Source organism: Strix uralensis, chromosome 5, assembly GCF_047716275.1.
Source record: "Strix uralensis isolate ZFMK-TIS-50842 chromosome 5, bStrUra1, whole genome shotgun sequence".
In the NCBI taxonomy this organism is placed as follows: domain Eukaryota; kingdom Metazoa; phylum Chordata; class Aves; order Strigiformes; family Strigidae; genus Strix; species Strix uralensis.
The window spans coordinates 77,127,472-77,155,469 of NC_133976.1; the positions used below are offsets into that span (position 1 = coordinate 77,127,472).

The window sequence follows — 27,998 nt, forward strand, 5'->3', positions numbered from 1 at the left end:
ATTTTTGCCAGTATCTAGGAGGAAACAAGCAGTTCGGTAAAATAAAGAAAGGAGCTGAGAAGTGGTAAACCAGACTGTAACTCTAAGGAGGAAAGACCAGCTTTCCTTAGGGCCGGTGGTGCTTTATGTAGGCTCATGTTACATCATCCTTCTTAGCGCAAAGCTTTGGAAGCAGAGTGGCAATTCAGCCCCAGCAACAAACTCCAGAACTCCTCTGGTCTCTTAGCAACTCCTATTCACTTTAATTAAATTCATTTCCAAACAGAAAAAGAGGGGGAGAGAGTTGCAAAGGTTAAGAGACTGGTCTGGTCTGGGCCTCAGCGCAGTTTCACTCGTTGCCTGGCTTGTTTCACTTATTTTCCCTGGGCATTTGGCCATATTCCTCAAGGGGGATAGGCCTCCAACGAGAGGAAAGGATTTCTTTCTTCAGTCCTTTGTACCTATTGTTAACTTGGATGGCAAATTAATTAGAATACAGTACTGTGTTCATGTTACACTTAGCAGAACATGGCTCTGATCTCAATACAGTGTGTGGCACTACAGCTATACAGAAACATCTTACAGCCAGGAAAAGTATTTTTGCCAAAATCTAAAGACTTCAGCTACACAGGACAGCTTGGGCTGTGTAATGCAGGAAAAGAGGGACTCATTCAGCTAGACATAATACACACCTGACTGAAACAGTAAGATTTTCCACTTTCCAAATCCTTTTTAAGGACAAAAAACTTAATTAAGTCTATGGAGTCATATCATGACAGAAAAGCGGGAAAAGCTCTTACTTTACATTTACAACCTTTGCCTGTGCGTTGCTAAGCTCAGCAGACAGCAGCCTGAGCGGTTCATGCAAATGTTATGGTATCACTCTGTGTGTGTGTGTGTGTGTGTGTGTGTGTACACACCCCTCGCTCTCCAGGGCAAAGTCAGCTTTGGAATAAATTCATTAAGCCAACAAGGTTACGCCAAGGATGGATTGAGCTGCTCGAGTTGTGCTCTGAATCTTAACAACCCCCCAAACTCTGAAGCACAACAGCCAGGAGTGCCCGAGCTGTGTTGGCCGGTGGATAAAAACCAGCTGGTCACCACCTGAAACCCAATATGAATTAGCTGATGGTTGCTGGAAACTCAGCCAACACTCAGCTTGAGCTGGCTGAAAGGTTTTTGAAGCTTGGCGAGTTTTGCAGTGAGACCCGTCCGACCTTTCACCTTGTAACAAAACTTTGCAGATTCCTAGTGGATTTCGGGCAGCTCTAGCACAGACCGCCTTTCCTCCCTCCTCCAAACCGTCCCTGCTCGCCTCCCCTCGTGATCGATCCGGCGCATCCGACCTCATGGAGCAATGGCCTGGCGTGTCTCTTACCTCTGGGCGTCCGTCTCCCGTAGGGAGGCTGGGTGGCTACTGGAGCGGTGCCTGGGCAGCCCCAGGAGAAGGCGGGAGGAGGGGGGGCTGGCAGCAGCATGGGGGTGCGCAGGCAGGCGCTCCTGGCTGAGAGAGCCCATTTATTATTAACCACAGGCGCAGCTGAGCTCTGCAACTGCTCACTGCCCAGGGTGCAGGGGGCCATTTCACAACGGGGCAAGGAAAGCTTCTCTGATTATTTTTTTCACACACTGCCAGATTTTTCCCATCACTCTCTAAAAGACTTTTCTCATTTTTCAGATTCCTTTGCTGTTAGATTTTTTTTTTAATCGGTGAATTCATTGTTCACTAAAACAATGCCTGTGCAGACTGAGCCCTTTTGTACTTATTCCTAAAAAGCAGAGGAATTGCATTCATGCCTCTCCCACAACTTCGCCCAATGCAGCTGTTAAGCTCTTTCTTCTCAGGGTGAGAGCTCTACCCTGCTTTTGGCCTCCCCAGCCAGAAACGCTGTAGGTCTAAAGCCAGTTGTAGCCATACTCTGTACAACGCAGATGCCTGGCTACATTGAGAATACAAGCTGGGTTTACAGAGAAAAACTGTCTTAGTGTCCTACCGTAAAGACAATCTATTCTAACAGGTTTAGGGTAGCTTTGAATAAGGACTTTGAAATTAATAAATCTTTGTTCCTTCATAAAAAAGCGAGGATACTGTGAGATCTAATGCACAGACATTATGCATGTTTCGATTTTGTAGTCTACAGAAAATAGCAGAGGTCAGAGCTAAATGGCTACCCATGAAGGAATTGATTTACAGGATAATTGACAAGACATGATTCTACGCAACTTCCATGCATAACATAAAACCAGCTAAAGTAATTGCTAGCTTATTGCTGAAGCAATCAGTGTCAGGGAACTGATTTTACTGCAACAATTAATCAGGAAATTGTAAAACATAGGTTGTTAAAGCAGTATTCACACTTTACCCTTGTCCCTTCCAAAAGAATTTTCCTGCAACTTTTGTTTAACTCAGCAATCACAAATGTCATCTCATTTTCTACATCCCTCCAATCTTTTCAACTAAACATATTCAAGGAAACTTCAAACAAAGCTTGCTAAGTTGCAAAGACAATTCGCCTCTGACTTCTGCTACGCATTCTGCAGGGAATTTAATTGCACTAATGATAGACTGCATCCTCAGATACCATAAATGGGTGCTGAAGATTTTGTGAATGGTATCTTCTTCCTGGGGGGATGGGTAGCCAGATCTATTGAAAAGAAAATGTGTAGGTAAAATTACATTTTTGAAGCATATACACAAATTATAATGGCATCATCTTACTTTCAATTAGATCTATTTGGAAAGACTGCAGTAATGCAGGAACCTATCTGGGCTATCACATTTTTGGCATGCTACCAGATGATGATTTAGTAATCAAGCTGGTCACCCAGATTCCGATTCTCAAGATCAAGATAATCTCACGATGAGCTTATGCAGCAGGCACCCATTTCAGTCTGCCATATCAGGTAAGTTAGGGGTAAGAGTGTGTTGCTTGATTTGCCGTTTTTCTCCTCTAACCAAGTGGAAAATCAGCCTATTGGATTCCTAGCTCAGCTTTCCTATATGAACCTGTAGGTCTCTGAGACAAAATGGGGCCACTCAGGCACCTCTCTTGAGGGTACTCCTGCAGTCTTGAGCACATCCCAGGTTTTAGATTTGTCTTTTGGGTTTATTACAATGAAAATAAGAGCTTATATGAGCAATTTTCAAGGGCTAACCCCATCTTTTGCTCTACTAGAAAAGCCACTGAGGCTTGCTGAACCAGAAGGAGAATGGGCCAGTTTGATACCTGACACCCCCTGAGAGACAGGCTGGCTGTGCTGTTCCTGGCACGTTTCTTACATGGGATGTACGGCTCATGATGGTACAGGGGCTTGGGCGGCAGTCAGGACTACAGTGCACAGGTGGCTGCAGAAGAGAAAGCCGCAGAAAACTGCTGGAGAAAGTTTCTGTAGGAAACTGGGGAGGCTGCATATAACTCACTCTTCTGCTTGCTGCAGCGTTAGCTGACTTTCCAGTCCTGTCTGCCTGCAGAGGCCCAGGGTGCTTGCTGCTGACACTTCCCCCTCCAGGCCTCAGAAGTAGAGGTTAATATTTAACAGGTTGCTGGGTAAAATGGGAGCGGCTGGGAACAAAGAAAGCACCATGGCAAATTCCTACTGCCTGCTGGGAGCTGAGCCCTCTGGCCACCCTTGCATTTTCCTCTGTGAGTGATTCCTTCCTGAGTTACCATCTCCTCTGAAACCTTTTCTCTCTCAGGGGCGTCACTACCGAAGGCATTAGAGAAATTAGAAGCTCCACATTAATTTTGGCACGTTAATAATTAATAATAAATTTGGCACATTAATACTGTCACATCTGCCTTGGGACAGTATTTTCCTTTCCCTGTGTACCTGATTTCTAAGAGTTTCTTAACCTGCAGCAGTTCTGCGAGCTGGAACATGCTTGTTGGTGTCTCCCTGTTGTGAAGCTTGCTCCTAGGCGGCCAGTATCCAGGAGATGTGAGAGAGGCGTGCAGAATCATAGAGAACACACTTATTTAGCCATTTATTTACTTTACCTCTGTGTGAACAATGGTGCCCGAAACCAGCTGTCTTGCCAGGGCTGCCATGTAAGGCAACAATACAAAGACCTGACAAAGTTGCTTTTTAGTGATTTAACCTTTAAATCTTTAAAGGCTTACATCCTTGCACTTTTATCAGCAGATCATTCTAATGGTTCCAAAAGAAATTTCCAGATTATCTTAATGGCTCGATGATAAAGTATTTGATTCATTTCTTTTCTCCCTAATATGAAGTATTTTTTCCTCCAGCTGTTTCTAACAGAATGTAAGACTGAATGCACAAACCTGGTGTGGTTTTTGAGCTTATGTTTCAGTGTTGAACGTTATATGAAAAATGCTCTGTGATGGAACCAGGTGCAGAAGATAACTTTCTGCTTATGAATAGGTCTTTAAAAAGGTCTTCCTGATTCTGACAGCTCAGTTTTCCATTGAACATCCTGGCGTTCTTGTACCAGTGATTTGTGGAACCGAATTTATGAACGTTGGCAATGGTCTCAGGAGGGAGGCAGCGGCTGCTCCCGACTATCAATGCTGCAGAGAGAACCTGGATCAAGGTTTTTATGTGATGGCAGCTCCTCGTCTTGGGTGAAGGTTGGTCTTATACAACCGACCATGTTCATTCCTAAGAACTAAATGTCTCTGCGCACCGGCCCTCTGTCCCACAAATCCTGTGAAATTCAGCTTTTGGCAATCCTTGATTCTGATGCATACCTTTACCTTGGTTTGAAGTCTCTTACAATCAGAATGTATACTTCACCTCCTTTTGAGTTCTGTTTGCCCAGGTCAGGGCTCTGCATACTCCAGAAGATGCCAGCAAGTGCATTCACATTACCTCATTCCTCAGGTCACTCAAGGGCACTTAAGTCATTGTTTCAAAGCAACCTGAAAAGATATTTACCTCTTCCGACCTTTCTAGTACACTTCCTAAAGTCTTGCTGTTTTAGGATGGTGTCCTACTGCCTGCTTTTAGAACAAAGGCTTAATTTCAGTTTTTTTCTGAAGTGACTGATGGCTTAGATATGTTTGATTTTTTAATCTATTTTCAAATAGATATGCAAAATATCAATTAACATTGCACTGACAGACTTCTCTCTTCACCTTGCCCCCACATGCCTGCTTGTCGCTGCCTTTTTGGACTGTCTAATACTCGGTTTAAGCCTCTTGGCAGTAAGAAGACAAGGACATGAAGCAGATCAGGCAAATACCAGTTTCACAACCAGAATTTATTATGGCAGAAGGAGGTAACATTTCTCGCCCCGAATTAGCAGCACTGAGCTCTCTGGTGGCCTCGTGCCAATTTTCCGCCTGGACTTTTGAGGCGCCCCTGGCTCGTTCCGTCCCCTCCTCCCAGCTCCCCGCCCCGCAGACGGCGCCACGTTGCCGTTACGCGTTCCTCCCTCCAGGGCCCGGCCCGTTTCCCGCCGCTGAGTGAGCCAGCCCAAGCGGCGCAGCCCAGGCCGGCAGCGGGGCGTCTCCGACGGCCCCACCCCATCAGGCGAGCGCTGCCGCTCCTCAGGGCTGGCTGGCGGGGTGGCGGCGCGGCACGGCCCCTGAGGCCCGGGCCCGGGCCCGCTCCCGCTCCCCTTCCCCCGCCCGCCCCCGCGGGTTCCAACGCGCCATTAAACCATCGGGGCCGCGCGGCGGTAACGGCCGGCGCCCCCCCCCCCCGCCCCGCGCGCTCCCGCCCGCGTGTTCCCCTCCACCAATCGGAGCCGCCGCTCGGCGCCGCGCGCGCGCGGGAGGGCGGGAGGAGGGGGCGGGGCCAGCGCGCGCCTCCGCCGTCCCGCCGGCTGTTGCCGCCCAGCCCTCGCTCTGCTCCACTCAGCCGCGCCGCCGCCGCCGCCGCCCGGAAGGATGTGCTCCCGGAAGTTCCGGTGCTGCCGCGGTGGGGGATAAACAGCAATGGCGGAGGCGGTGGCTCTCGGAACAACGGCAGGGGCCGCGGCGGCCGCGGCCCTGGGAACATCCGCCGCAGCGGCCGCGGGAGCGACGGCCGCGGCCTTCGACTTCGCAGTGGTGCCGCCGCCCGTCGTGGGGCCGGGAGGAGGCGGCTGGACCAAGCAGGTCACTTGCAGGTACGCGCTGGCCGCAGCTGGGGGGGGGGGCGGTCATGGCCGTCCTTGCCCCCCCCCTTTCCCCCCCCCCCCCCCCCCCCACCCAGCGGCCGTTTCCCTCAGCGCCGCGCCCCTCCCCTCCCCCCATGGTCACGTACACGCGGCGCGCGGCCGCAGCGCCCCCCCCCTCCCCCCCCGCCCCGCCCGGCGCTGGGGGGGAGGCCTGCGGCAAACTGCGCAGCTGGCCGCGCCCTGCAGCGGCTCCGCGCGGGAACCGGCCGCGGCGGCCCGGCTGGGGATGTAGGGCGGCGGCCCATCGCCGGAAGTACCGGCTGGCGTCGAGCGCGCTGCGGGCCTGGCCCGCCGGAGCTGGGCCCGCGGGCGGGGGCGCTGCGGGCTGCGGCCTTTCTTCTGCCCCTGCCTCGTGGGAGGGTGTTCCCTGCGGTTCCGCCGTGCGGATCGCGTGTGGCTGGCGGCCCCTTGCCGCGCCGGGGGTTTGGAGGCCTTGCCGGCTCCTTATGAGCTGCCGTAGTCCGCTATTTATTGTGTGAAAATATGCCCGGTCAGTGTGGAGGAGACTGTAGAATGGAAGGCCCGTAACCGCGTTCCAGAAAATGCGATAAAGCAGGAAATGCAAAATCATCTAAGTCCTTCTCCGTTTGGTTCAAAACTTAAAAATGGAAATGAATTCGCATTTGATGTAGCAAGAATTATTTATTAAACCAGAGAAAGGGAGCAAGTCACGATAGGCCGCAAAATGCGAGGAGTGCTGCTACTTGTGTTACATTAAGATTCTGTATGCTGCGTCATTTTCTATTTGTATTTTCTTTTGAACTGTATTTTGATAAATTTTTTATATAGGATTATGCAAATCATACTGCACGTTGTAAAGCTTGCCAGATGGACTATTTTTAAACTTACATTGCTGGTCTGTTTGCAGGCTGGAAGGAATATAAAACAGTTTCGTGAATGTAGAAATATTTTACGTGAAAGCAAGTGGTAATCCAAGATTGCCATCGAGAAGCATCTCCTGATTTTTTTTTTTGGAAATAAAATTGTAAGTTACGTTTAACCTGAATATACTTCTGGACAAATACATTCCAAGTCAGTTGGAACCTCCCTTGGGCAGGAAGGAAGAGTCTCTAGGGCTTGATGTGATCTCCTCTGCGTATTTTTTCATTTGTGCCAATTGCAGATTGAAATAGCAGTATTGAGAACGGTGGTGGGGCTTTCACAGGGAGCTTGCTTGCTGCGTCTCTTTTGTGCTGTTAAGTATGCCCCGCAGTATTTAAAGCGTTCCTGTTAACTGCTGATCGCCGTTTATTTCGGTTAATGTACTGTTAACGTGTCCATCTGAGAGGCGCTGTTTCTCAGCGCGCTCTCGGTGCTTCTGCACACAAGGAGTTTCGCCTATGAATAGCCGGGTTAATATTTGATGTCTGGCAGTTGAGCGTAGGCCAGTGATGAGGAAATGACCGGGAATGGTGCTTAGCTCAGCTTTTTAGTGAGCTGCGAGGGCGTAGGTTAGTGCTCCCTCTGTATGGATTACCTCATAATTTCTGAAGATCGAAAGGCTCAATTAGGTAAATTGGGTTGTGAGATATATATGTGTTTTCCGATAACAAACGCAGTGAATCAATTTTCTGAAGACAGGGAGTGCCACAGTACAGAAGCAGTCAAGTTCATCAGTGTCGTGCAGTGACTCTGCTTAATGTATCGTGCAGTGAGTCTGGCTGATTAATATATTTATTTACAAGCACTCAGGACTAGTGGGAAGTCAAAGCTACTCTTTTGTAATGGTTAATGTGCTTTAATGTGAGCTTAAACAACAGTGAGATCTCAAGCTTTGGACCTAATGAACCTCTCCATTCTTTGTTCTTTTAGACTAATCCTCCTAGTTACCCCATTGCTTGCTTGCTTATTTACTTGTTTACTTTCACCGGGCCATTCAATTTGTGGGCAGCATAGCTTTCCTCAGACTTTACAGTGGAATTAAAAATTCTGACGAGCTTCTGGGAGTGTGTGATAAGAATACTGTTTTTCTCAGTTTGGTTTCAAGAGGATGTATTCATATGCAAGAAAATGTATTTCTTACCTTTAAATCTTGTTTTACCTTCGTAAATGAGCTTGAGATGCAAATTTAACTGAGATGGAGTTGAATTTTGAAATGCAGGTTTTCAATCTTAAAGTGCTTCTATGGTTTAGCAGTTTTCAATGCTTTTGTGGTATATGATTTATAATCTTTCAATCTGGAATAAAATGCAGGGGAATAAAACTGTAATTCATAACTATTTAATATTCTGAACCCTTTGTTGTTGATATGTTTGAAATGAGAAAAAGAATGGTGGTCTTTACCAACTTTCTCTGTCCTTTCAGTTTCAGATACGTGGTTTTATTGAGCAGTAGTATAGCCAACATTTTTTTTTCCAAAGACTTGACAATGTTAGCTCCAGATACTCGCATTTTCCAGATGTCATGCAATAATAAAGGGCATCAAGTTGACTTAAACAGATTGTATTTCACTTGTTTGTTTAATAACTGAACATAAAACCCTTAGTAACTAATCGGTGCATTTTGGGAGTTGTCTTCATGTTTGGATTTTTGCTGCTCTTTCTGAAAACCCGGATCGGGTATTTATCTCTCTTTCAATATGAAGAATCTGAATCGGTAGCGCATACCTACTTAAGTCAGTGCAGCACTAGTGATAAGGTGTGGGGCGCAAACCTCTTAACAGCCTGATGGTGTTGCCCTTTTCTTAGCTGCTCTGTTCTGGTCGTGTGTAGTGTCGTCCCCCCCCCCCCCCCACTAGCTGCTTGCTGAAGAAAGGGACAAGGAGATAAATGCTGTTAAGACCTACTTTTTTATTTTTCCTAAGGTTACTAACTCATGTAGGATTTCATCAGCCACTCGTGTGGCTGAACGCCCCCGTGCTGTGCTAGAACAGCGTGCCCGGCCTCCTCTTCCCTGGGAGTACTCGCTCTCTGTATGGCACCTGAAGAGGCTAATGGCTGCAGTCGGCTATTATCCTGAGCTTCCCCATCTGCCAGTCGTGGCAATGTCTCAAGTTTTGAAGAAGGTCTGTTGGCAGGTGTGACATTCTAATGCATCAAGACCAGTCGTTTAATAAACAAAATGGGGTTACCTGAAAGCAGAATTAAGTGGACCTGAAGTAAAGGACAAACCACACCTGAATAAGCAAACCTGAATAAGCAGACCCATTGCAAGCTTCAAAGGCTGTGGAAAGAAGTATTGCATATTGATTTCACTAATAGGATTACAGGGGTAAAGACTTAACATATCGGAGGAAGCATCTGAAGGAAGCTAATATGTGTTCAGGATTTTAGACTGCAGTTATATGTGTTTAACACTGCAGTGTCTTTTTGATAAAGGCATTGCAAATTCTTTATCCCTAGTTTATGGCAAGTAATACAAGTAATATTCTAGCAGTGGGAAACCAAATCTTCGGTAGATTATTATATTTAAAGCATCATGGAAATCAAGGTCATTGAAACATGCATAAACCTGAAAATTTAAAGTATTGTAGTAAATTAATTGTAGCACTTGTAACATCTGACCTCTCTCCAGTGGTTAGAATTCCAGGGAGTTGGAGACATGATTAGCTTTATGGCCTTGGGCAAGTGTTTTCTTTATAGCTCCGAAAAATGCCCACCAGATCTTGTTTCCAACTCAAGACTTTTGGATGGGCAAAGCCTGACTTCTGTGACCTTTTTGAAGTACCCCATGGATATGCTGTTTTGATCAAAGCATTCACAACTAGACAAGAGTTGAAATGTTTTTCAGTGATAAAATGCCAGTGCAGGCAACTATTGCTTCTGTGTGGTTGTTCCATGTGTTGGTATCAGTCATGCTTTGTACAGTCATGCAACGAACCAAACTGGGGAGTTGATCTGGGTTTGGACCCTGAAGAGTTCTCTGGTCTGGTTCCCCATGCAGCCTCACCAAATCACACTATTATATCTGAATAGGGAAGACAAGAGAGGATTGCTGCCGGAATAAGTGCTTTTCAAATGACAGAATCATAGATGCTCTGAGAAAATCCAGTTATATACTTATCTTGATCCAGTTTTACTTTTTCAGATGAAATTACATGTATTCTCCAGGTACTTGGCAGAATGCAAATTGCAGATATCCTTCTACGTGTCACTGAGGCAGGTAACTCATGTATTTCTCAGTTTTAAGGATCCTTTTTTCCTGTAACCAGAAACAGGTGCTGATACTGCTGTTGCATAGAGTTACAGTTAAATTGAATACTGTGTGTGTAAAGATGCTCTTCAACAGAAGTTTTGTTTCTTTTCACCAAAAAAATAATGCACTCTCTTTATTTTTCAACATTACCAAAGCATATTTTAGCCAAACACAGCAATTTCATATGTAAAATGTTAAATTCTTTGTGACCTTAAAGTGAAAAAATCTTACATCTTGGGGGAGGGGGGAAGTCGGTGAGAAATACTTTTTTCTCTCCTCCCACCCCAACCGCCTTGTTCAAATGATGCTGAGTTTGCTGCGTAGGATTGCAGGCCTTTAAAAGTGACGTGTGAATTAAATTGAGCTTGTGAGTGTTTCAGGTTTGGCTTTTTTCCCTTTATAGCCTACCATCTTGATGTAATGAACTGTGACAACTTTCAGAATTATACAAAACCTGTATTTGCAGAGGGTTTTCTAACATAAGCTGGGAAAAAAGAAATGGGACTTGGAGCTCTGTTTCCTCTGTCTAACAAGCAGTGGGAGAGCCTGATTTTGAGGTGTATGTATTTAGGACAAGTTATATCGACCAAGTGCTTTCTAACAGAAGTTCTCACTTCAGGCTGGTGCCTTTCTCTTAGTCATTTATTTCAGCCGTAGTGGTGTCCTGACACTTTGCTGGCTTAAGTAGCAGTGTGACTGTGCAGTGGGGCTCAACAGTGATCTGATCTAGAGTAAAAATAACCACGGGGGCGGCAAAAGGAATGTCAGGTTACATCTGAAGCCATTTCCTGATCTGAGTCAGCAGGTGGCTATGAAATTGCGTGTCCCAACACATGGGGGAAGCAATGCTGTATGGAAATAAGTGAAGGGTGGAGATAAGTTGTTAACAAGAAGAAACGTTTAACCACCTGAATTAGTTTTTACCCTATTGGTGTGACTCCCATTTCAGGCAAGCCAGAAATTCCAGTTACGTTCTGGTTCCACGAGTTTGTGGGTTGTTGGGGTTTTTTTTTTTTGTTCTGAGGTGGGTTTGTTTGTGGGTGGGTTGTCGTGTTGTGATGTGTGTGTGGGTGGTGGGGTTTTTGCCTTTTTTGTGTGTGTGCAGTGGAGAGTGCTCTTTATGGAGTGGGTGGTTTTTTTGTTTTGTTTTTGCAACACCCTATTCCTGGTGTGTGCTGGCATAGCGGTTTGCAGCCACCTGGCAAACCTGACTAAGGTGCTTGTCCTTCTGGCGATAACATCCCGCAGAGCCTTATCTTGGTCTTCTACTACTTATTTTTATGTAGGACCGCATTTCTTAGCCTGGTTACTGTGCGGCTACAGTGTACAGACAGGTGATTGTTTTGAGTGTGACTTGCAGCCTGATGGCAAGTGTCAGCTGGTGGTTTATAAAACCACTTTAGATTTATTTCTTCTTAGTACCTTGAATACACCACTGGCTTTGCACCTGGAGGGTTACCAGCCCTCTTAAGACTCACCTCAGGTTTTAATATCTCCCTAGTACTGGATTGTACACTGCTGGTTATTTGCTGAATTGTTCACTTACATTTATCTGACTTCTTAAAAATACAGCAGACCAAGTACCTATGCAGAAGTTCATGCAGTTCAACAACTTGACACATTTTAAGTTTAGGAATATCGACTTGAATGTGCTGTTTTGTGAAGAGCTATCCTAATCTTAGTTTGGGCTGCTGAAAGATCCTCCTGTCTCTTGTGCTGGCTGTACTGCTGTGTGGCTGTGCGGTCAGCTGCTTGGAGGACCTGCTTCTTCTGGCTGTGCAGGTGTGCTAGTACCATCGCAAAGTGCTGAAAGCGTGTAATAGGAGGAGGGCAGGACTGCCCCTTTCAGCAGCAAGATAGATTCAGGAGGTTATAATCTGCTTCTCAATCTTTCCTCAAGTGGTGTTTTATAGGCAAGTGAAGAATTTGTATCAGACCTTAGACCCTAACAAATTTTCTTCTTTAGGGAAGGTCTTGATATTTCCAGTGGGTTTAGAGTTTGCAACTTACTTGGTATCTGGGGCCAGTGCTTCTCTTTCTAACATGCATTGATGGGTTCAGTTTTTAGATAGCTGTTGTTTTTTTGTTGTTTTTTTTCTTGGCTTGTAATTTCATGTTGATTGGGAAAGATGTACTTAAACTTGTATTTTCAGTTGTGGTTTTGATGTGAGCATATTGAATCTGAGTAGTTACGGTGCTTTAAATTTAAAGAAGCTTGTATTTCTGGGTTAAAATTTAGACTAAATGGAAAACCACTGTTCAGTTTTCTTTAATAGCTGAATCTGAGGATGCTCAATTAAACTTGTGTTATTTGACATGCTAAAATTTAGTAAACTGCTCTCAAAAGCTTTGAAACCCAATTCTTTCAAGATGGGCAGCAAAGTATTGAAGCAGGGTGCTTCTACTGATTATTTGGCTCTTATGACAAAAACTAATGTGTCTGTTTTGTCAGAGGTAATTATCCATCACAAACATGTTTTGCATCCTTGGAGAGGAAATGACTTTTGAATTATTTATGAATTCAAAATAGATGTAAGGCCTCAGGAAACTTGTTTAGGGTGTGTCTAATTCTGATTTTTGGATTCAGTGCTGGACTTCTCTAAGGGTTTTGTTGGTGTCAGAACACAGGAGCTACAAGTAAAACTTTGTCGCTATCTGCTTCATCCAAGACACTTTTCTCTCTGTGTGATAGCCCAGGATAAAAGTTTGTTTTGCAGGGGGTTTTTGGGTATTTGTAAGCATAAGTCCCTAAATGTGCAGTTCACTGGAATAGCTAAGGCTTCATGTTTTCTCAGACATTCCTATTTGTATGTTTATACTTGGATGTGGTCCCATTAGTCGCTAGTGGTGTTCTTAATTCAGCATAGTTTGATTTATAGAATAACTCATCATCCAAATACTTCGTTTACAGCTTCAGTGCTTCTCCGTAATTCACAGTAATCTTCTGTCTTACAGATATTTTATGCATGGAGTTTGCAAGGAAGGAGACAACTGCCGCTACTCCCATGACCTCTCCACTAGTCAGTCTGCCATGGTGTGCAGGTATTACCAGCGAGGATGCTGTGCTTATGGAGATCGTTGCAGGTAAAGAAAGGCTGTTGACCAGCCTGTAAGGGAGTAATTTCACTCTGAGTCCCTGAGTAGAGAGCTCTCAGGCAATAAATCTTAAAGCATTTTCACTCTTTCATTGCAAGTTCAGAAACTTATAAAAATAGATTATTTTTTTTCACAAGCTGCCTTCTCTTGCTAAATACTATAGTGTTTGCTTTGCTATGGAAATAAATAGCAAAGGCAAAATGGGAAGAGAACTGGTTTTTGTGAAAGTACTAGTTGTCAGGGTGTGTGGGTTTTTTGTTTATTAATAACATGAGTACATGAATTAATTGAAAACTGAGACTGCGTTCAAACTAGCTGAACTGATGGAACTGAGTTACGTTTAGTAAGTGATCATAAAAGCCTGAACAGCTAAGATTTCCCCCCCCCCCCCCCCCCGATTGTATGTGTTTCTTCAGGAATTGCTATTCTGATGCTTGAACTGCCATTTTGGAAAAGTAACTGGAGTATAGTCATGTAGGTTCTAAAATATCACCTGTACAAAATGGCCCTACATTGTGAAAACATAGTATGACTTAACCTATACCCCTGAAATTATTAAAAAGAAAAGTGTGAAGAAAGGAAATGGATGCTTTCTAGTGTAGCAAAGCTTTACAAAGTTTTAGGGATGTTTGCATCATCTTAAGTTCACTTTATTAAAATTTATAAGGAGTTTTAACATTCTGTCTTGTTGCAGTTCTAATGCATGATTAAATATTTGCATCGTGACTTCATATGGTAGTTCATAGTTAGCTTTATTTTCATGTTTAATATATGGTTACTATGTAGAAGAAAACAAAAATAAGCCTCTCTGTAGCCTTCTATCTGTCAGTGTTGCTTTCTTGGTCATGTAGATCAGTGCTCTTCAAACTTTTGATCATGCACCCCATCAATGAAAAATTTTTGAGCACTCTCCTGATATATATATATTTATATATATCTACTACTGTACTAATACATTATGTACATTATAAAACAGACCAAAATCAGAATTTTGTAATAAAGATAAAATAAACAATATTTTATAAAAACTTTAAGAGTACAAACCCATTTTTTCTCTAAAAGCATTATTAATAATAATTTTTTTTATTGATAGTGATGTTGATTGGATATGCTGCATTATGTAAAATCTTAGTTTAAAATTTTGTAATACAGTGATTTGAAGGTCTTGTTCTAAGTTCAGTTCATTTTAGTACTTAGTTTTAATGGCTGTCATAGCTGAAAAAAATCTTTCACAAAGATAATGTAGATCCAAAAAGAAGTGTATCTTTGGCTGCACTTACAAATGCGTGATACTCATTTTTTCAATCCCATCCACCAGTTATTGCAAAGATTTTTCTTAAAATTTAGCTAGTATATTTCCATCTTCCCTATGTCAACCTGCTGTTCTTGCAGACTAGTTGGAAGGTGTTGCATTTTTATTTTTAACAAATGGGTCCAAAACCCACTAAAACTTTGCTCAGAAGATTTTAAAATATGTTAGAGAATTCTGTTTCCAAGGGGTTTTAAGTATACAAGATATGAGAGTTTTTTATAGTAGACACGCTTGCATCGTTTTTAGCAACAAAATGCATAATGGTGGAAATGTTTTGGAACAGCCATTTTCAAAATGTTGTCTCCATACTGTGAATTTCTTTCAAAAAGCAGTTACTTGTTCTTAAAATGTTGTCTTTACCTTGAAAGAACAGATTGAGTGTGTTTAATGTTTTGAAAGCGTCTGCTAGGTAGCATGCTACTGACATTGACTTGTCATCACTGAAAAGGTCAGCAAATTTGGAACACTTGTCTCTGAAATAGAAATGCATAACTCATCTTTGACAACTTTTAAGCACTTTACCATTAGATAACCTGAAAACCTCTGTGTGGTACTGAAGATTTTCATGGTTGCTCCCCATCTCAAAGTGCTGTAAAGATTTGATTATTTAAAGGTCTTGTTTTTATAAAATTGACCATATTGATGATGCTCTAGCACTTTGTGGGCTACTGACTCCATCTTTGCTACAATATCTTTCTTATGAAGGATATATTGAATGGATTTCTGGTGTGGTGCTATCTCTGTAACCTTACTCTGGAAACCTTTTTTTATTCCGGTCAAAGCAACAGCTCCATCAGTGGTTATACTTGCACGGTTTTTTCTTAAAACATTGGTTTTATTAAAGAAGTCATTTACTGTTGGGAATACATCTCCTCCAATACATATTTTGTCTTTATTAAAAAAGTAATTTGTTGAGAATATCTCTCTTCTGGTACATCTTTAGTGGCTCACAAAAAGTAGTTCTTTGTGTATTTCATTATTGAAACAGAATCTAGCAATTATGAGACATGTTAGAGGCTTTCATCCAACTGAACTTAACAGCAAACTTCCAACACTGCAAAATTTGTTTTAATACTTGTTTCTTTACATCTTCAGCAATGTTTTCTATGAGTTTCCCAACAATATTTGCTGACAAAGGAATGTGTTTTACTTTGTCACCATATTGTTTTCCATGTGTTATTTCAGTATGTGTTATTTCAGTCATTTTTACCACAGCAGGAATAACAAGTGGTCCAATGGTACGTGGCTTTTTGTCTTTCACTGTTATGTAAGAAGCCTCAAAAGAGGCTTCTAAACATTTACTGTGAAGTACTGGATCGAATATTGCATGTCTTGAAACATCTCTGAAAAAATTGTAGAGGCTTATCTTATGTTCTGGATGTTTAAATTTTAAATGACTTGCTAACTGCGATAGCTTCATACTATCATTAGCTATCTGAAGGCACAATACACACTCAGGGCAAGGCTCATCATTAATAATACTGGATGTAAATCTGTATTTCAAATTATCTTGGTAATATCTTATTTACCACCACTCCCCACCCCCCAATTCTTGTCAGATCTGATTAGATTGGCATTGTCTTTATGTAGTAATGAAGAGCTCATAGTAGGAGTAGGAGAAGTTGTTAGTTCTGACATTTTCTTGTCGTTGGCTTGTGTTCATGTTATCAGTACTGTCTGCAGTTCAGTTTATTTGCAGGAATCTTTTTAAGCCACTTGTTCCTTTTGTCAGTTAGTTTAGGTAAAACAAGATAATATAATCTGTCAATCCATTTAATTGGGCACCAACAAACTTCAGTGTTTAGAAATATGCTGAAAATGAGCAAACAAGGGAGGGTGCCATTGTCAGCCCTGCTGTGGTGGAACACCCGCTCCTCCTTCAGGACACCTCGTGCATACCATGCGTGGAACCCTCTAACATACGGACCGAGTGAGGACACTGCTGTCAATCTGTATGTTAAATATTACTAAAACTTAATTTCTTATCTTTTTAGAAAAAAAAAATACGGCAAGTTCTAGTATTTTCTTCCTGCACCCCAGTGGCTTGTCTTGCACGCTCCCTAGGCTGCATGCATACCACTTTGGAGACCAGTGGTGTAGAGGTCAGAAGGCTTGACTTTTAAATTTGTGCTTCATAGCTTCCTTAGGATTTGAAAGCTGACATTCGGTTGGGAGCATCTCTTATATGCAAGAACTGTGACACTTTGTTGTTTTCAGTCTGACACAAGGTAAATGAATCATAGTTGCCTGAAAGTTTTGTGCTATCTCCAAAAATTCCCTCCCTTTGTTCTTGAAATTAGTCAGCAAATATCTATGACTTCAAAGGTGCACCTGTAATTTACTTTCCCATGTTGTCTACTAATTGCTGGAAGACAGATTTTTTTGAGGGAAATCTTGTTTTCCCTGTTTGTGGGTGGTAGGGATCAAAGTGTTCTGAGCATCATTTTCCACAGTAAGTTGAAAGAGGCATTAGAAATAACTACTAAAATTCAATACAAAATCTGACTGAGGCAAGATGCTCAGATACAGAAAAAGAATCACTTATGTTGGTGGGGATCTCTGGGGCTGTGCTGAAGGCAGAGCCAGCTTAGGTCAGGTTGCCCAAAGCATTGTCCAGTCAAGTTTTAATTATCTCCGAAAATGAAGATTGTGCAACCTCTCTGGGCACCCGTTCTAGTGTTTGACTACTCTCACAGTGAATTTTTTTCCTAATATCTAATTGTAACTTCTTATTTTGAACTTGTGTTCACTGGCTGTCATCACTGCACTTCTGAGGAGACTCTGGCCACGTCTTTCCTGTGTCTTCCCACGAGGTAGCTGAAGACAGTAGTATGTGACCTTAGTCTTTTCTTTTTGAAGCTGAATGAACTAATTTATCTCATTCAGTAGTACTATACATGCATAATGGGTATGTGACCAGCTTTGGACATAATTGATGTTCACTCTACGTAGGTTAAGTAAGGATTGTGCGTGCTGCTCCGTTTCCTCCAAAATCATGGAGTGCCTTCTGTTTCCTAAGTGGTGCTGACAGATCACACAAGTGGAAGCACGTCTCTATAAAGAGTCATCAGTGCCTTTCTCTTCCAAGCCTCCTTCCAGATAGTGTGTTTACATCTTAATCAGTTTATTTCCAATACCTTGGGCTGCTTTATGGAGGTATCTTTTTTTGTGAAGTGTTGACATGATGTGTTTCAACTTTTTAGATATGAACATACCAAGCCACTGAAAGAGGAAGAAATGACTGATATGACTGATATGAATCCAGATGCAGAAATTTATCCCTCAGTGTCCTCAGACTTCGTATCACTCCCTGAAACAGTTGAAGAAATTATTGCTGAGATAGAAGATGAAGATATAGATCTGGCAGCTGCAGGAGTAGGTGCTGAAGACTGGGTGAATGCTGTAGAGTTTGTCCCTGGGCAGCCATACTGTGGACGTGGTAAGCTGATCGTGGGATAACGGTAGATTTCTGTCACAGGTCAACAATTTATATGTAGTGCATTTATTTTAATGCTTTTGGTTTTGTTGAGTACAGCCATTCATATTACTGCTTCAAGTGATCTATCCTTAACTTAGGCTTGAATTCTCTGACGTGAATGATTGGACCGTTCCATGTCTGTTACTACTGCTGTCCTGATGTTCTGAAACCAGGTGTACTTGAAGACAGTCTCTGTGTAACTAGCTTCCTCTTACTATGGCTCCGAAGCACTTGGGGAATCTCCTTTGAAGTTTAGTTTGCATATGTGATGGGAGAAGAAAATACTGGTGATGCACTTAATACCACTATTTAGAAAACGTATAATCTACCTTTGGTTTTTGGGTTTTTTGTTTGTTCTGGGGGTTTTTTTGCAGTCATTTAAAGGTTTTCCAGTGGAGGTACAGATTGCTGTAGAATGAATTGATGCCTAATGCTTGCTTTCATGGGTCCCATGGCAATTCAGACCAGAGGCTGAAAATCGTTTATTCCAGTTACCTTTCTGAGGCTTGACTTTCTAATACTGTGACGGCTCATGTTGAGGTTGAAGAAGCTCATCATATGGGACCAGACTGTCTCAGCAGCATACTTGTCATCTGCTGTCCCTGCAGAAAGATAGCACAAAGACTTAAAATTTAAGTGAGAAGTAGGCTGAAGGTGTTTACTTTTGCATAATTTCTAATAATTGGCTCTCTAAAACTGAAGGCTTATGGCCATGAGTACTCAAATAATTTTTTGAATCCAAAATGGACACCTGTGTCCAGGAGAGTTTGAAGCTGTCATACAGTGCTCAGTTTAAACTACTTTGTCTCCACAGCACTATTCAGGTTCTCAGATCTGGAAAGAGAATTACCTTCTCAGTGGTACAGGGTGCTGCTGGAGCCTGCTCTGATCCGATTTGAGGAAGGGTGAAGAGGAGAGGAATGGTCGAGCGACATTAACATTTTGTTAGTGTTGTTGAGAAGCTTGATTATGGAATTGTTTGGTGTGCCTGTGATTTGTGTATAGTCCAAAGGAATGAAAACTTGTCTTCTACCTGTTAATAGGTCACCTTACTGTCATAAAAGATACAGCTTCCGTGTTCATTGAGACAAAGGAGCCTTTTTTTAATCTTTTAATCAGAACAGAATAATTTAGATTGGAAGGGACTTCCAGATTTCATCTAGTTCATTTCCTGCTCAAAGCAGGGTCAGCTATGTTAGGTTGCCAGGGGCTTTGCTTAGTTGAATCTCCATCCTCGCAGATGTTCAAAACGCTATAACCTCTGGGCAACCTTTGCAGTGTTTGGCTTCTTTCACAAGGAAAAACCCTTTCCAGTATGTGATTGGATTTTTCCCTGACTCAGCTTGCCTTCTGTCTCTTGTCCTGTGCACATCTGAAGAGTCTGGCTTTGTGGTTTGGTTTTTGTTTGTTGTTTTTTTTTCCTTTCCATTAAGTAGTTGAAGATAGCAGTAAGATTGTTTCTTAAGCTTAACAAGTCCAGTTTATTCAGTCTCTCTTCATGGGCTTTATCGCCCTTAATGGCTGGGTGGCCCTCCACTGGAATCAATTCATTGCTAGTTTGAACAGCCAGAGATCTTCTAAATACACCTGCTCCTTATAGGAGAGGTGGTGCTTTCTCCTAAATTCCTGAAGTGTAAGAACATTTCATTATACCTTTAACTTGGTTTTCCTGAAGCAGCTCCTTTTTCTAGGGGGTCAGGCTTATTTTTCATGGAAATTTGTGGCTGCCACAGATTAAGTTACGGTCTCTCCTCCGAATCTCGTTCCAAATTCTCTGTCTTTTGAAATTTGATGTATTTTAATGTCCAGGTATGCTTGGCTGTTGCTGTTCTGAACAGTGCTACATGATGCTAATTCCCATGGTGACTTCTTAAAAGCTGCATTTAAAAAACTTTCCTTTTCTGAAGCTACGAAAATGAAGAACCTTGCTGTAGTGATCAGGAGGATGTGTACAGTGTGTTTCACAGTGAATACTTTAAAGGTTATTCTTGTCAAATGCCTGGAGAAATGTACAGGTACTTGGAAACTTTAAAATGGAACCTATTTCTCAAGATTAGCTAGAAGCCTGTGTGTTTTTAAATTGTCTTATGAATGCTGAAGATTCAGGATTGGCAGTTTAACTGTGAGTAGCTTGGGCTATAATGCTCATATTTTAATAGCGAGTCAAGACATTCCGTTAATGCGGATGATTCTCTGATTTAGGACCAAACCTGTTTTCTTGAAGCAGATCTCAGGGCATAGCAAAGAAAATAGTGACAGTTCTTCGGATACTCATTTGTACCAATGCACCACACTTCTGTGTTTGTTCTGCTGCTACTGCTGCTAGGTGTTACGGAATAGTTGAGGGAAAGTAGAAAGGCAGAAATATCAGAAACACTCTGAATAGGGTGTCTGTTTCCTGCTGCTCCAAGATGAATGTATTTGATGCTACAAAGTGTGTCCTAGAGTGAAAGCAGGTGGTGTGTGAATTGAAGGTAATGGACTAGTTTTTTCACTAGTACAAATGTAACCCTGTTGACTGTGAAATGGGCACTGAGAAGATAGGGATTGGGTCCACCTACTGGAGAGTAGTGGTTTTGAAAACAGTGTGAATGTTACTCTATGAGGGATATTTGTTTTGCAACCACCGAGGCAATGAAGTCTGAGTTTCTCTAATTTTGCTTTTAAAGAGGAAGCAAAACTGTAGCAGATACAGTGCAGTACATATAGGAGATAGGCATGCAAGGCTTTAGGTTGTGGAAGCTGAGATATTCAGAAGTGGAAATGCTAACTTAATTTTTATTTCATAGAAATACAACTCTCGCTGAGAGGAGGTTCTGGGACAGCATGGAAGACTGGGACTGGAAAACTAATGTCACTTCTAGCATGTTTCTTCCTCTCCCACCCTCTCTCACTGTAGAAGTACCCAGAGCCAGTATTAAAGGCTGACATTCATAGAGCTGTATCTTGTCTAGATGTCTCGTCACTAAGGAAGTGGTTGTACTTTTTTGTGCAAGGCTAGTATTGGACTGTGCTGGAATTTAGTAAGCTGTCCAGTGTACTGTGCTTGTTGACTTAAGCAGTTGTTGGTGGTTTGTTTTAAGTAACAACTCTCTACTTTTTTTTTTCTTTGTGCTAAGATGTGAAGCTCTGCTCTCTCCTTCAGTGAACCAGCATAGTAAATAAATGGGTTTCTAAGTCAGTCTCTGGAGGGGTAAGACTTAAAAGCCTTTATTCTCAAAGAACCTCAAATAATATGTGTGGAGTTTTTTTGTGGGTTCTTTGGTTTTTGGTTGTTTTTTTAGGAATAAAACTCTTACTGAATAAAGTTTTGACAAAAGGTATCGTTGAGGAGTGCAGGTGACTGGGAAGGTTTTCTGTTAAGAGACGCTCCAAATGTGTCTCTTCTTTCAAAGTACACATTTTCCAGGGATACAGGATTGCCTTAAGTAAAGATCATCTTGCCAGCCCCATCAAAACAAGTATTGTGTCACTTGATTCCTTTGAATCTCACCTGCATTTGTCTGTCTAGTAGGCTTCTGGCCATCCATACTATGATCTACTAAACTCCTTCTGTAAGGGTCATACAAGATGTCACAAGTCATGTGAATCAACTAGGTAAAAAAATCTGTAACAACATTAACTGGAAAAAACACTGGCAAAAATGACAGTTGAGGAAATAAAAACTCACTGGTAATTGTGATTTTTGTTACTTGTGGAAGTGGAGACCATGGATTTCAAGCAGGGGGGGATTTCAGTTAAGTACAAGTTTTCATATTATGTTCAGCTACTCAGAAAAGTAGAGCCTAGTGTATGGTTAGTATGGTTACTTGTTACTTTTCTTGGTAACAGTTCGCTGGAACTTGCGAGGAGGAAGAGGTAACGAAGATTTTTTTGGTTGGGAATCTCTTGGTGAAAAATGAGGTTGACAGTTGACTTGTCAATCTGTCAGTCACTTGCTTTTGAAAAGTATGTTTCTAGCAAACAGACTGATCCAAGATCAGTGTGAGTGACCTCTAAAGTCAGAGATGGTTCAGGAAGCGGACTTGAACTTTGAGAGCTAATATTTTCCTATGCTAATCTTCAATATTTGCTTATCCCCCAAAACTGAGCTCTCAGGGACCTGCTTTTTCTTTTTCTCTGTATGTCCAAAAGCTAGCAGGCTGGTACATTCTTATTGTATCTCTTTGCTCCATGGGGATGAAAACTCTGCTAGCATGCAGCCTCTGATCCTTTTTGAGGAGGAAGCTGTCCTTGACTTGTACTGAGCCAAGTATGCACTTGATAGTTTTCGCTTACTTTGCCAAATCTAGTGCTTGAACAGCTTATAAAAGTTATACTTTCTTACAGCATAGATGACTTTACTCTAACAGCTGCTGGTTATGTAAATGAAGTCCAGTTGCTGTTCTTCCTGGTGTTTATTCTGAATATAGTAATGTGTTGTTGTCCTGTGTTTATTATCTTCCGTTTCAAACTGACTGCTTTTGTCTTTAACTTAGTTTATCATCCTACTTATGTAATGATCTCAAAAGGCTGCTTGCCTTGTGGTGGCAGAGACAAGCGTATGTTCAGGAGGCACAGGGAGAAGTGTTAAGCAGAAGCTGTCTAAATGAGAGCTGATACAGATTTCAGTTCAATTAAAATTAGGTAAGGGAATTTACTTAGGATTTTGCAAAACTGATGGCTGGCCTAGAATGTGGTGAAAATGCCCTGAATTTCAGTTTCTTAAAGCTTAGGTTTATGTGTCTGATAGACTGGATATCTGTTTAGGACAGGGGTTTTGGCAAATATCTGGAATAGAGTTAGTTTGAGAGATGTGGACACACTTTTGTATCATTCATACAGATGCATGGAAGCTTAAGAAGTGAAAGTGTTCAGGCTGAACAACAACCTGCTAATTAACCTGCATGTAAGGAACTGCTGGTGGTGGTGTTTCCATAGTAGCATTTTGTTACGCTGGATACATCTTTATTGCTTCAGCTGTGTAATTTCTGGGGAAAAAGCCTGTTAACTTTAGCCCATGTGGAATTGATTCCTAAAGCAGTGAGAGATTTGTAACCTTATTTAACTGTCTCTGAACCAGACTTTGTATAAAAATGTACTTAAGCTGCTGAGGACTAGTGAGATTTTTCTAGTGCGGACTTAGCCTATAAATGGATCTGAATCTGACCCCTGAAACCTTGATAGCTTTAGTCTTGTCTGGGTTGAAGGATGAAGAAATTGGCTGTGCTTTCTTGAGTGGGAAAATAACTGTTAATTCAGGTTGAGGGTATGTGAAAGTTGGACGGAAATGAACTTTGGTTGCTGTTATTACTCTCTTTGGATAACTAGAGCAGGGTTACCCAAAGATTACTTTGCATTAAAACAATGTGTTCTCACTCCCAGCGCTCTAAATTTGAGTGTACTGCTTACTGTCCTTAATTTTGTTCCCAGCTGCTCCTTCCTGCGCTGAAGCACCCTTGCAGGAAATGGTGATTGAGGAAGAATACGAAAAGGAGCAAGTAGATGTGGAGATAAAGAAGGAGCTGTGCCCCTACGCTGCAGTAGGAGAATGTCGTTACGGAGAAAACTGCGTGTATATCCATGGGGATGTGTGTGATATGTGTGGACTGCAGGTCTTGCATCCAATTGATGCTGCGCAGAGATCCGAGCACATAAAGGTAAGTAAGCAACTGTCTGGTGTTAAACAGCTTTAAGTTATTGCTTCCTCGCTCTCCACAATCACTTGTCACCAATTCCCTTTCATTTGAAGATGCATGCAGGTCAGGCAGTGAATGAAATTGCTGTTGTAAACTGGACTGTTTCCTGTCAGGGCCATACTCAGAAGCAGCTGGGTTTCCTTATCTGTGCTGGGAGAGCAGTCTGCTTAAAGATACTAAAGCTTTGTTCTTTGTCTAGTAAAACTGGATGGTCTTTTAGATTGCTCTTCTCATGTCTAAAAGCAGTGTCTGAAGAAAGGAATTTGGACTGTGAATTGATTGTTCCCCACTACCTGAGCAAACTTTTTCTTAGGATAAAGATTTTTCAGCTTAATCATACTCCATTCATTATGCAAAACAGCAGAGTAAAACTGAGCTTAAAAACCTGCTTAGAGTTCCCCAGGTGACCAGTTGTCTCTGTAGCCGTTTTCTTTGTCTCTCCTTTTCAGTCTTGCATTGAAGCTCACGAGAAGGACATGGAGCTTTCATTTGCCGTCCAGCGTAGTAAAGACATGGTGTGCGGGATATGCATGGAGGTGGTGTATGAGAAAGCTAATCCTAGTGAGCGCCGCTTTGGGATCCTCTCCAACTGCAGCCACACTTACTGTCTCAAGTGCATCCGCAAGTGGAGGAGTGCTAAACAATTTGAGAGCAAGATTATAAAGTGAGGCACTTTCCCATTTCGATTGTGCTTTGTTGCTATGGAAGAACTTAGTAACTTGTGACAACTTGCAACAGACTTCCAGATGCAGACTGCACAGAGACTGCATTTAATGCATACTAACTTTAGTTTGGAAGTGAAATACTTGTTAGGGATAACATTTACACTCTGATTTGGTTAATATGGTTAAGTTTGCAAAACTCACTTAATGGTAGAAAATAACTTTGATTTATTTAGTAGCATGTTGTCCAATGGTTACTGTTTACGTCTTGGACACCCAGCCAGGAATCTTGAGAACAGATTAACCAGTTCAGAATGTATGCTGCTTAATTCGTTACTGCCCTAGTTCATTAATCAGTTGACAAAACATTTCTCCATTTAAAGGCTGTTCTAAAAAGACAAAGTTCCAATCAAATAAATACAGAAATCAAACCAAAATAAATTTATTTAATTCTAAAGAAAAAGGAGTCTGTGTGAAGTGTTTTTTTAAGCTTTTCTGAGACAAGCTGACCAGCTGCCATTGCCATTGAGTTCTTGAAGAAGAGAGTTTAGGTTATCTTCATGTGTAAGAGAGAATCTAGATTGAAAAGCCTGTACAGCAAGTACGTGGGTACAATACGTCTTTTAAAGATGGATATATGCCATTACTTATTATATAGGAGAGAGAGCGCCCTGTAATGTGGAATTTTGCAGCGCAGTCTGTTCATTCCTCAGGTCCTGCCCAGAATGTCGGATCACATCTAACTTTGTCATTCCAAGTGAGTACTGGGTGGAGGAGAAGGAAGAGAAGCAGAAACTCATTCAGAAATACAAGGAGGCAATGAGGTATGAGCCCTGCAGCCTTTTGTCAAGTTGAGCCAGCAGAGATAAAGGCACACCTGGAGAAGAAGGGTGTTGATGTAAAGCCCTCTCACACCTCATTTCCACCAGCACGTGTGAAGTGCATCCTTACCTGTCTGCTCACAGATGCATGCAGCCACACAGTCGCGAAGCTATTCCTGTGTTCTTTGACCTCAATCTTTCCCTTCTATACACAAAACGCTGGTGGTGTAGCCATAAGGTAGAACGAGCTTGTGCGCTACGAGCCATCAGTGTCCCTGTGCATGCATCAACCCACACATGTTGTGTAATATATCGTTTCTGCGCGTAGGGGTTATACTGACAAAATACCTTCAGCTGCAAATGGTACCTGAGATCCTTTTGGACTACAGGTAAAAGCAATTCTGAAGTCTGGTTGGGGTCTGCTGTGAGTAAGGGTTGCGATATTTTCCTTTCCAGCAACAAGCCATGCAGGTATTTTGACGAAGGCCGTGGGAGCTGTCCGTTTGGAGGGAACTGTTTTTACAAACATGCATATCCCGATGGCCGCCGAGAGGAGCCACAGAGACCCAAAGTGGGAGCATCAAGTAGATACCGGGTCAGTGCTGCTGTGTTTTGTTCTTTCTATGCAGGGCGAGCGCAAGAAGGGTGTGCATTAAATGCCTTGAGAAGAGGACAGGGAAATGTTGACTTTTTTTTTTTACTTCTGATAGACGTCTGTAATGGTGAATGTGAAGGAGATGGTGGTCTAAAGTTTGGGAATGCTGGAGGCCAAGATGCAAAGAGTGAATTTTAAAAGCTTTCCTAGTACACCAACATAATGAAGTAGAAATACTGGGTAGCATTAATAGGGGTGTGTAAGGGTAAATTCTGCTGGAGGTCAATATCTCCCTGGAAGAGAAACGCTGTTTTTTGCATGTCAGAAAGTATGCCGGGGGCTGCTCCTGGTCAGCCTCTGGGAAGACTCCTACCTCATACCGCTTGGTCACCTGGGGAAATACTTGTGTTCCACTTGCAGGCCCAGCGGAGGAATCGGTTCTGGGAGTTCATCGAGGAGCGGGAGAACGGTGATCCGTTCGAGACCGATGAGGATGAGGTGGTGACCTTTGAGCTTGGTGAGATGTTGCTTATGCTGTTGGCAGCAGGAGGTGACGATGAGCTAACGGATTCCGAGGACGAGTGGGACTTGTTTCATGATGAGCTGGAAGATTATTACGACTTGGATCTATAGCACCTGTCAGTGGAGTGTGGACTGTTGTCTTGGCTTCAGGCAGTAGCTATTACCTGTGGTGTTGTGGCAGTGCCTGTGTTTCTCCTAGGCAGGCCGATCAATTCCAGGTGCTGTTGTAATAACTTCTACCCAGGGTCTGTCTCTTCCCACCCTCTCCCACCCCAGGAGTGTTGTTTTTCCTCTGTTTAAACCAATAACAAGAAATAAATCTTTAAATTGTTAGTTTTTGTAAAAATGAGTTTAACTGTCAAACAGTTAGCTTAGGTTTGTTGCTTCATCTGTGTAACCAACAGAGTTCACCCAGTTCCAGGGTTAAAGTGTTTACAGGACTTCCACACTCATTTTGAAGAGCCCAGATACAAAAATGAGCAGTGGCCATGCAGTGGGGATGTAAATTGGCTGATGGCCTCTTTTCTGTCTCTGTACCAATATTTCTGACTTCAGGCCAGATACAAATTCTTTCTGGCATCAGCTCCGTTCCAGCCCCCTCATGTACACGTCTTCATTTGTGATTTTGGTCTCTTGTTTACTTGCACATTACTATTACTACTGTGTAACCAGAACCAGGTGTGAACGTTCTGGGTTTTTACTGTGTTTAGCATGAAAGGAAAATGTCTTTGTGAAAGGAGAACTCTCTATGTGTATATACAGATAAATGTAGAGTTGGACCTCAAGGATGGGGAGACTCTGTGTAAGTTAAAAATAACAAAACCATCTTTCATCCCCTCTTGGTGCATGAAGTCTAGCCTCCAATTGGACATGAAACTGGTTTAGTGGTCTCAGCCCAGTCTGTGGCAGTGATCTTGACTATCGCTTAACTTAATAGATGACACTCCCTAATACACCAGCTCTCTTTCATGTGTATGATTAGGGTTGTCCAGGAGCAGAAATCCGGTTAGCCAAGGTGGGGTCAGAGGAACACCAGAGAGGCCCCTTTAGCTTTATTGCTCTGTAAGTTTTAGAACTTGGTGTAACCACTTAAGCTGTGCACTTTGCTAGGAAATCGCTGTGCCTCTCGGCTGGTTTGAGGTACACGTGCCTCTCGGCATCTGAGTTGGGCAGGTTGCCTGGTAAAGCTGTTCAGTTTATGTGAGTTACTGCTTACAAAGGCAGTCATGCAGTTTCTGGCTGTAATTTGCATTGAGAAATTACTTTGCCACCAAAGCCCCAGCACAGGAATTTTAACCTTGCATTACGTTATTGCTGTTTTTTATTGACTCGTGGATGCCCCGTGATCTGTTCTCCTGCTGCTCTTGTCCCCTAGACTGCCTCTCCTTTCACTTTTAAATGGAATGAGAAATTGTTCTGAGGTCTATAACGTATTGTTTTGCAGCTGCCTTTTGTAAGAAGCACTTTTCCCAAATAAAAAAAAAAAAAAGACAAGAAGTCTGCCTGTTCTTTTAAGTTTGAAGCTTCTGTGTTTCAGTGTGATTGATTATTTTTGTGTGTGTGTTTCTGTAAAGACATTTATGTCACTTAACTC

General features: G+C 42.5%; 1 protein-coding gene across 1 annotated transcript; it reads left to right on the plus strand.

Annotated features, from left to right (window-relative positions):
- The first annotated feature begins 5,778 nt into the window (after positions 1-5,778).
- Positions 5,779-27,901, plus strand: MKRN1 (makorin ring finger protein 1). The gene is made up of 8 exons (XM_074871812.1): positions 5,779-6,055; positions 13,196-13,324; positions 17,852-18,087; positions 23,539-23,765; positions 24,254-24,468; positions 25,180-25,290; positions 25,744-25,882; positions 26,303-27,901. The coding sequence occupies exons 1-8, from the start codon at positions 5,883-5,885 to the stop codon at positions 26,513-26,515; spliced, it is 1,443 nt and encodes a 480-aa protein (XP_074727913.1). The 5' UTR covers positions 5,779-5,882; the 3' UTR covers positions 26,516-27,901.
- The last annotated feature ends 97 nt before the right edge of the window (positions 27,902-27,998 follow it).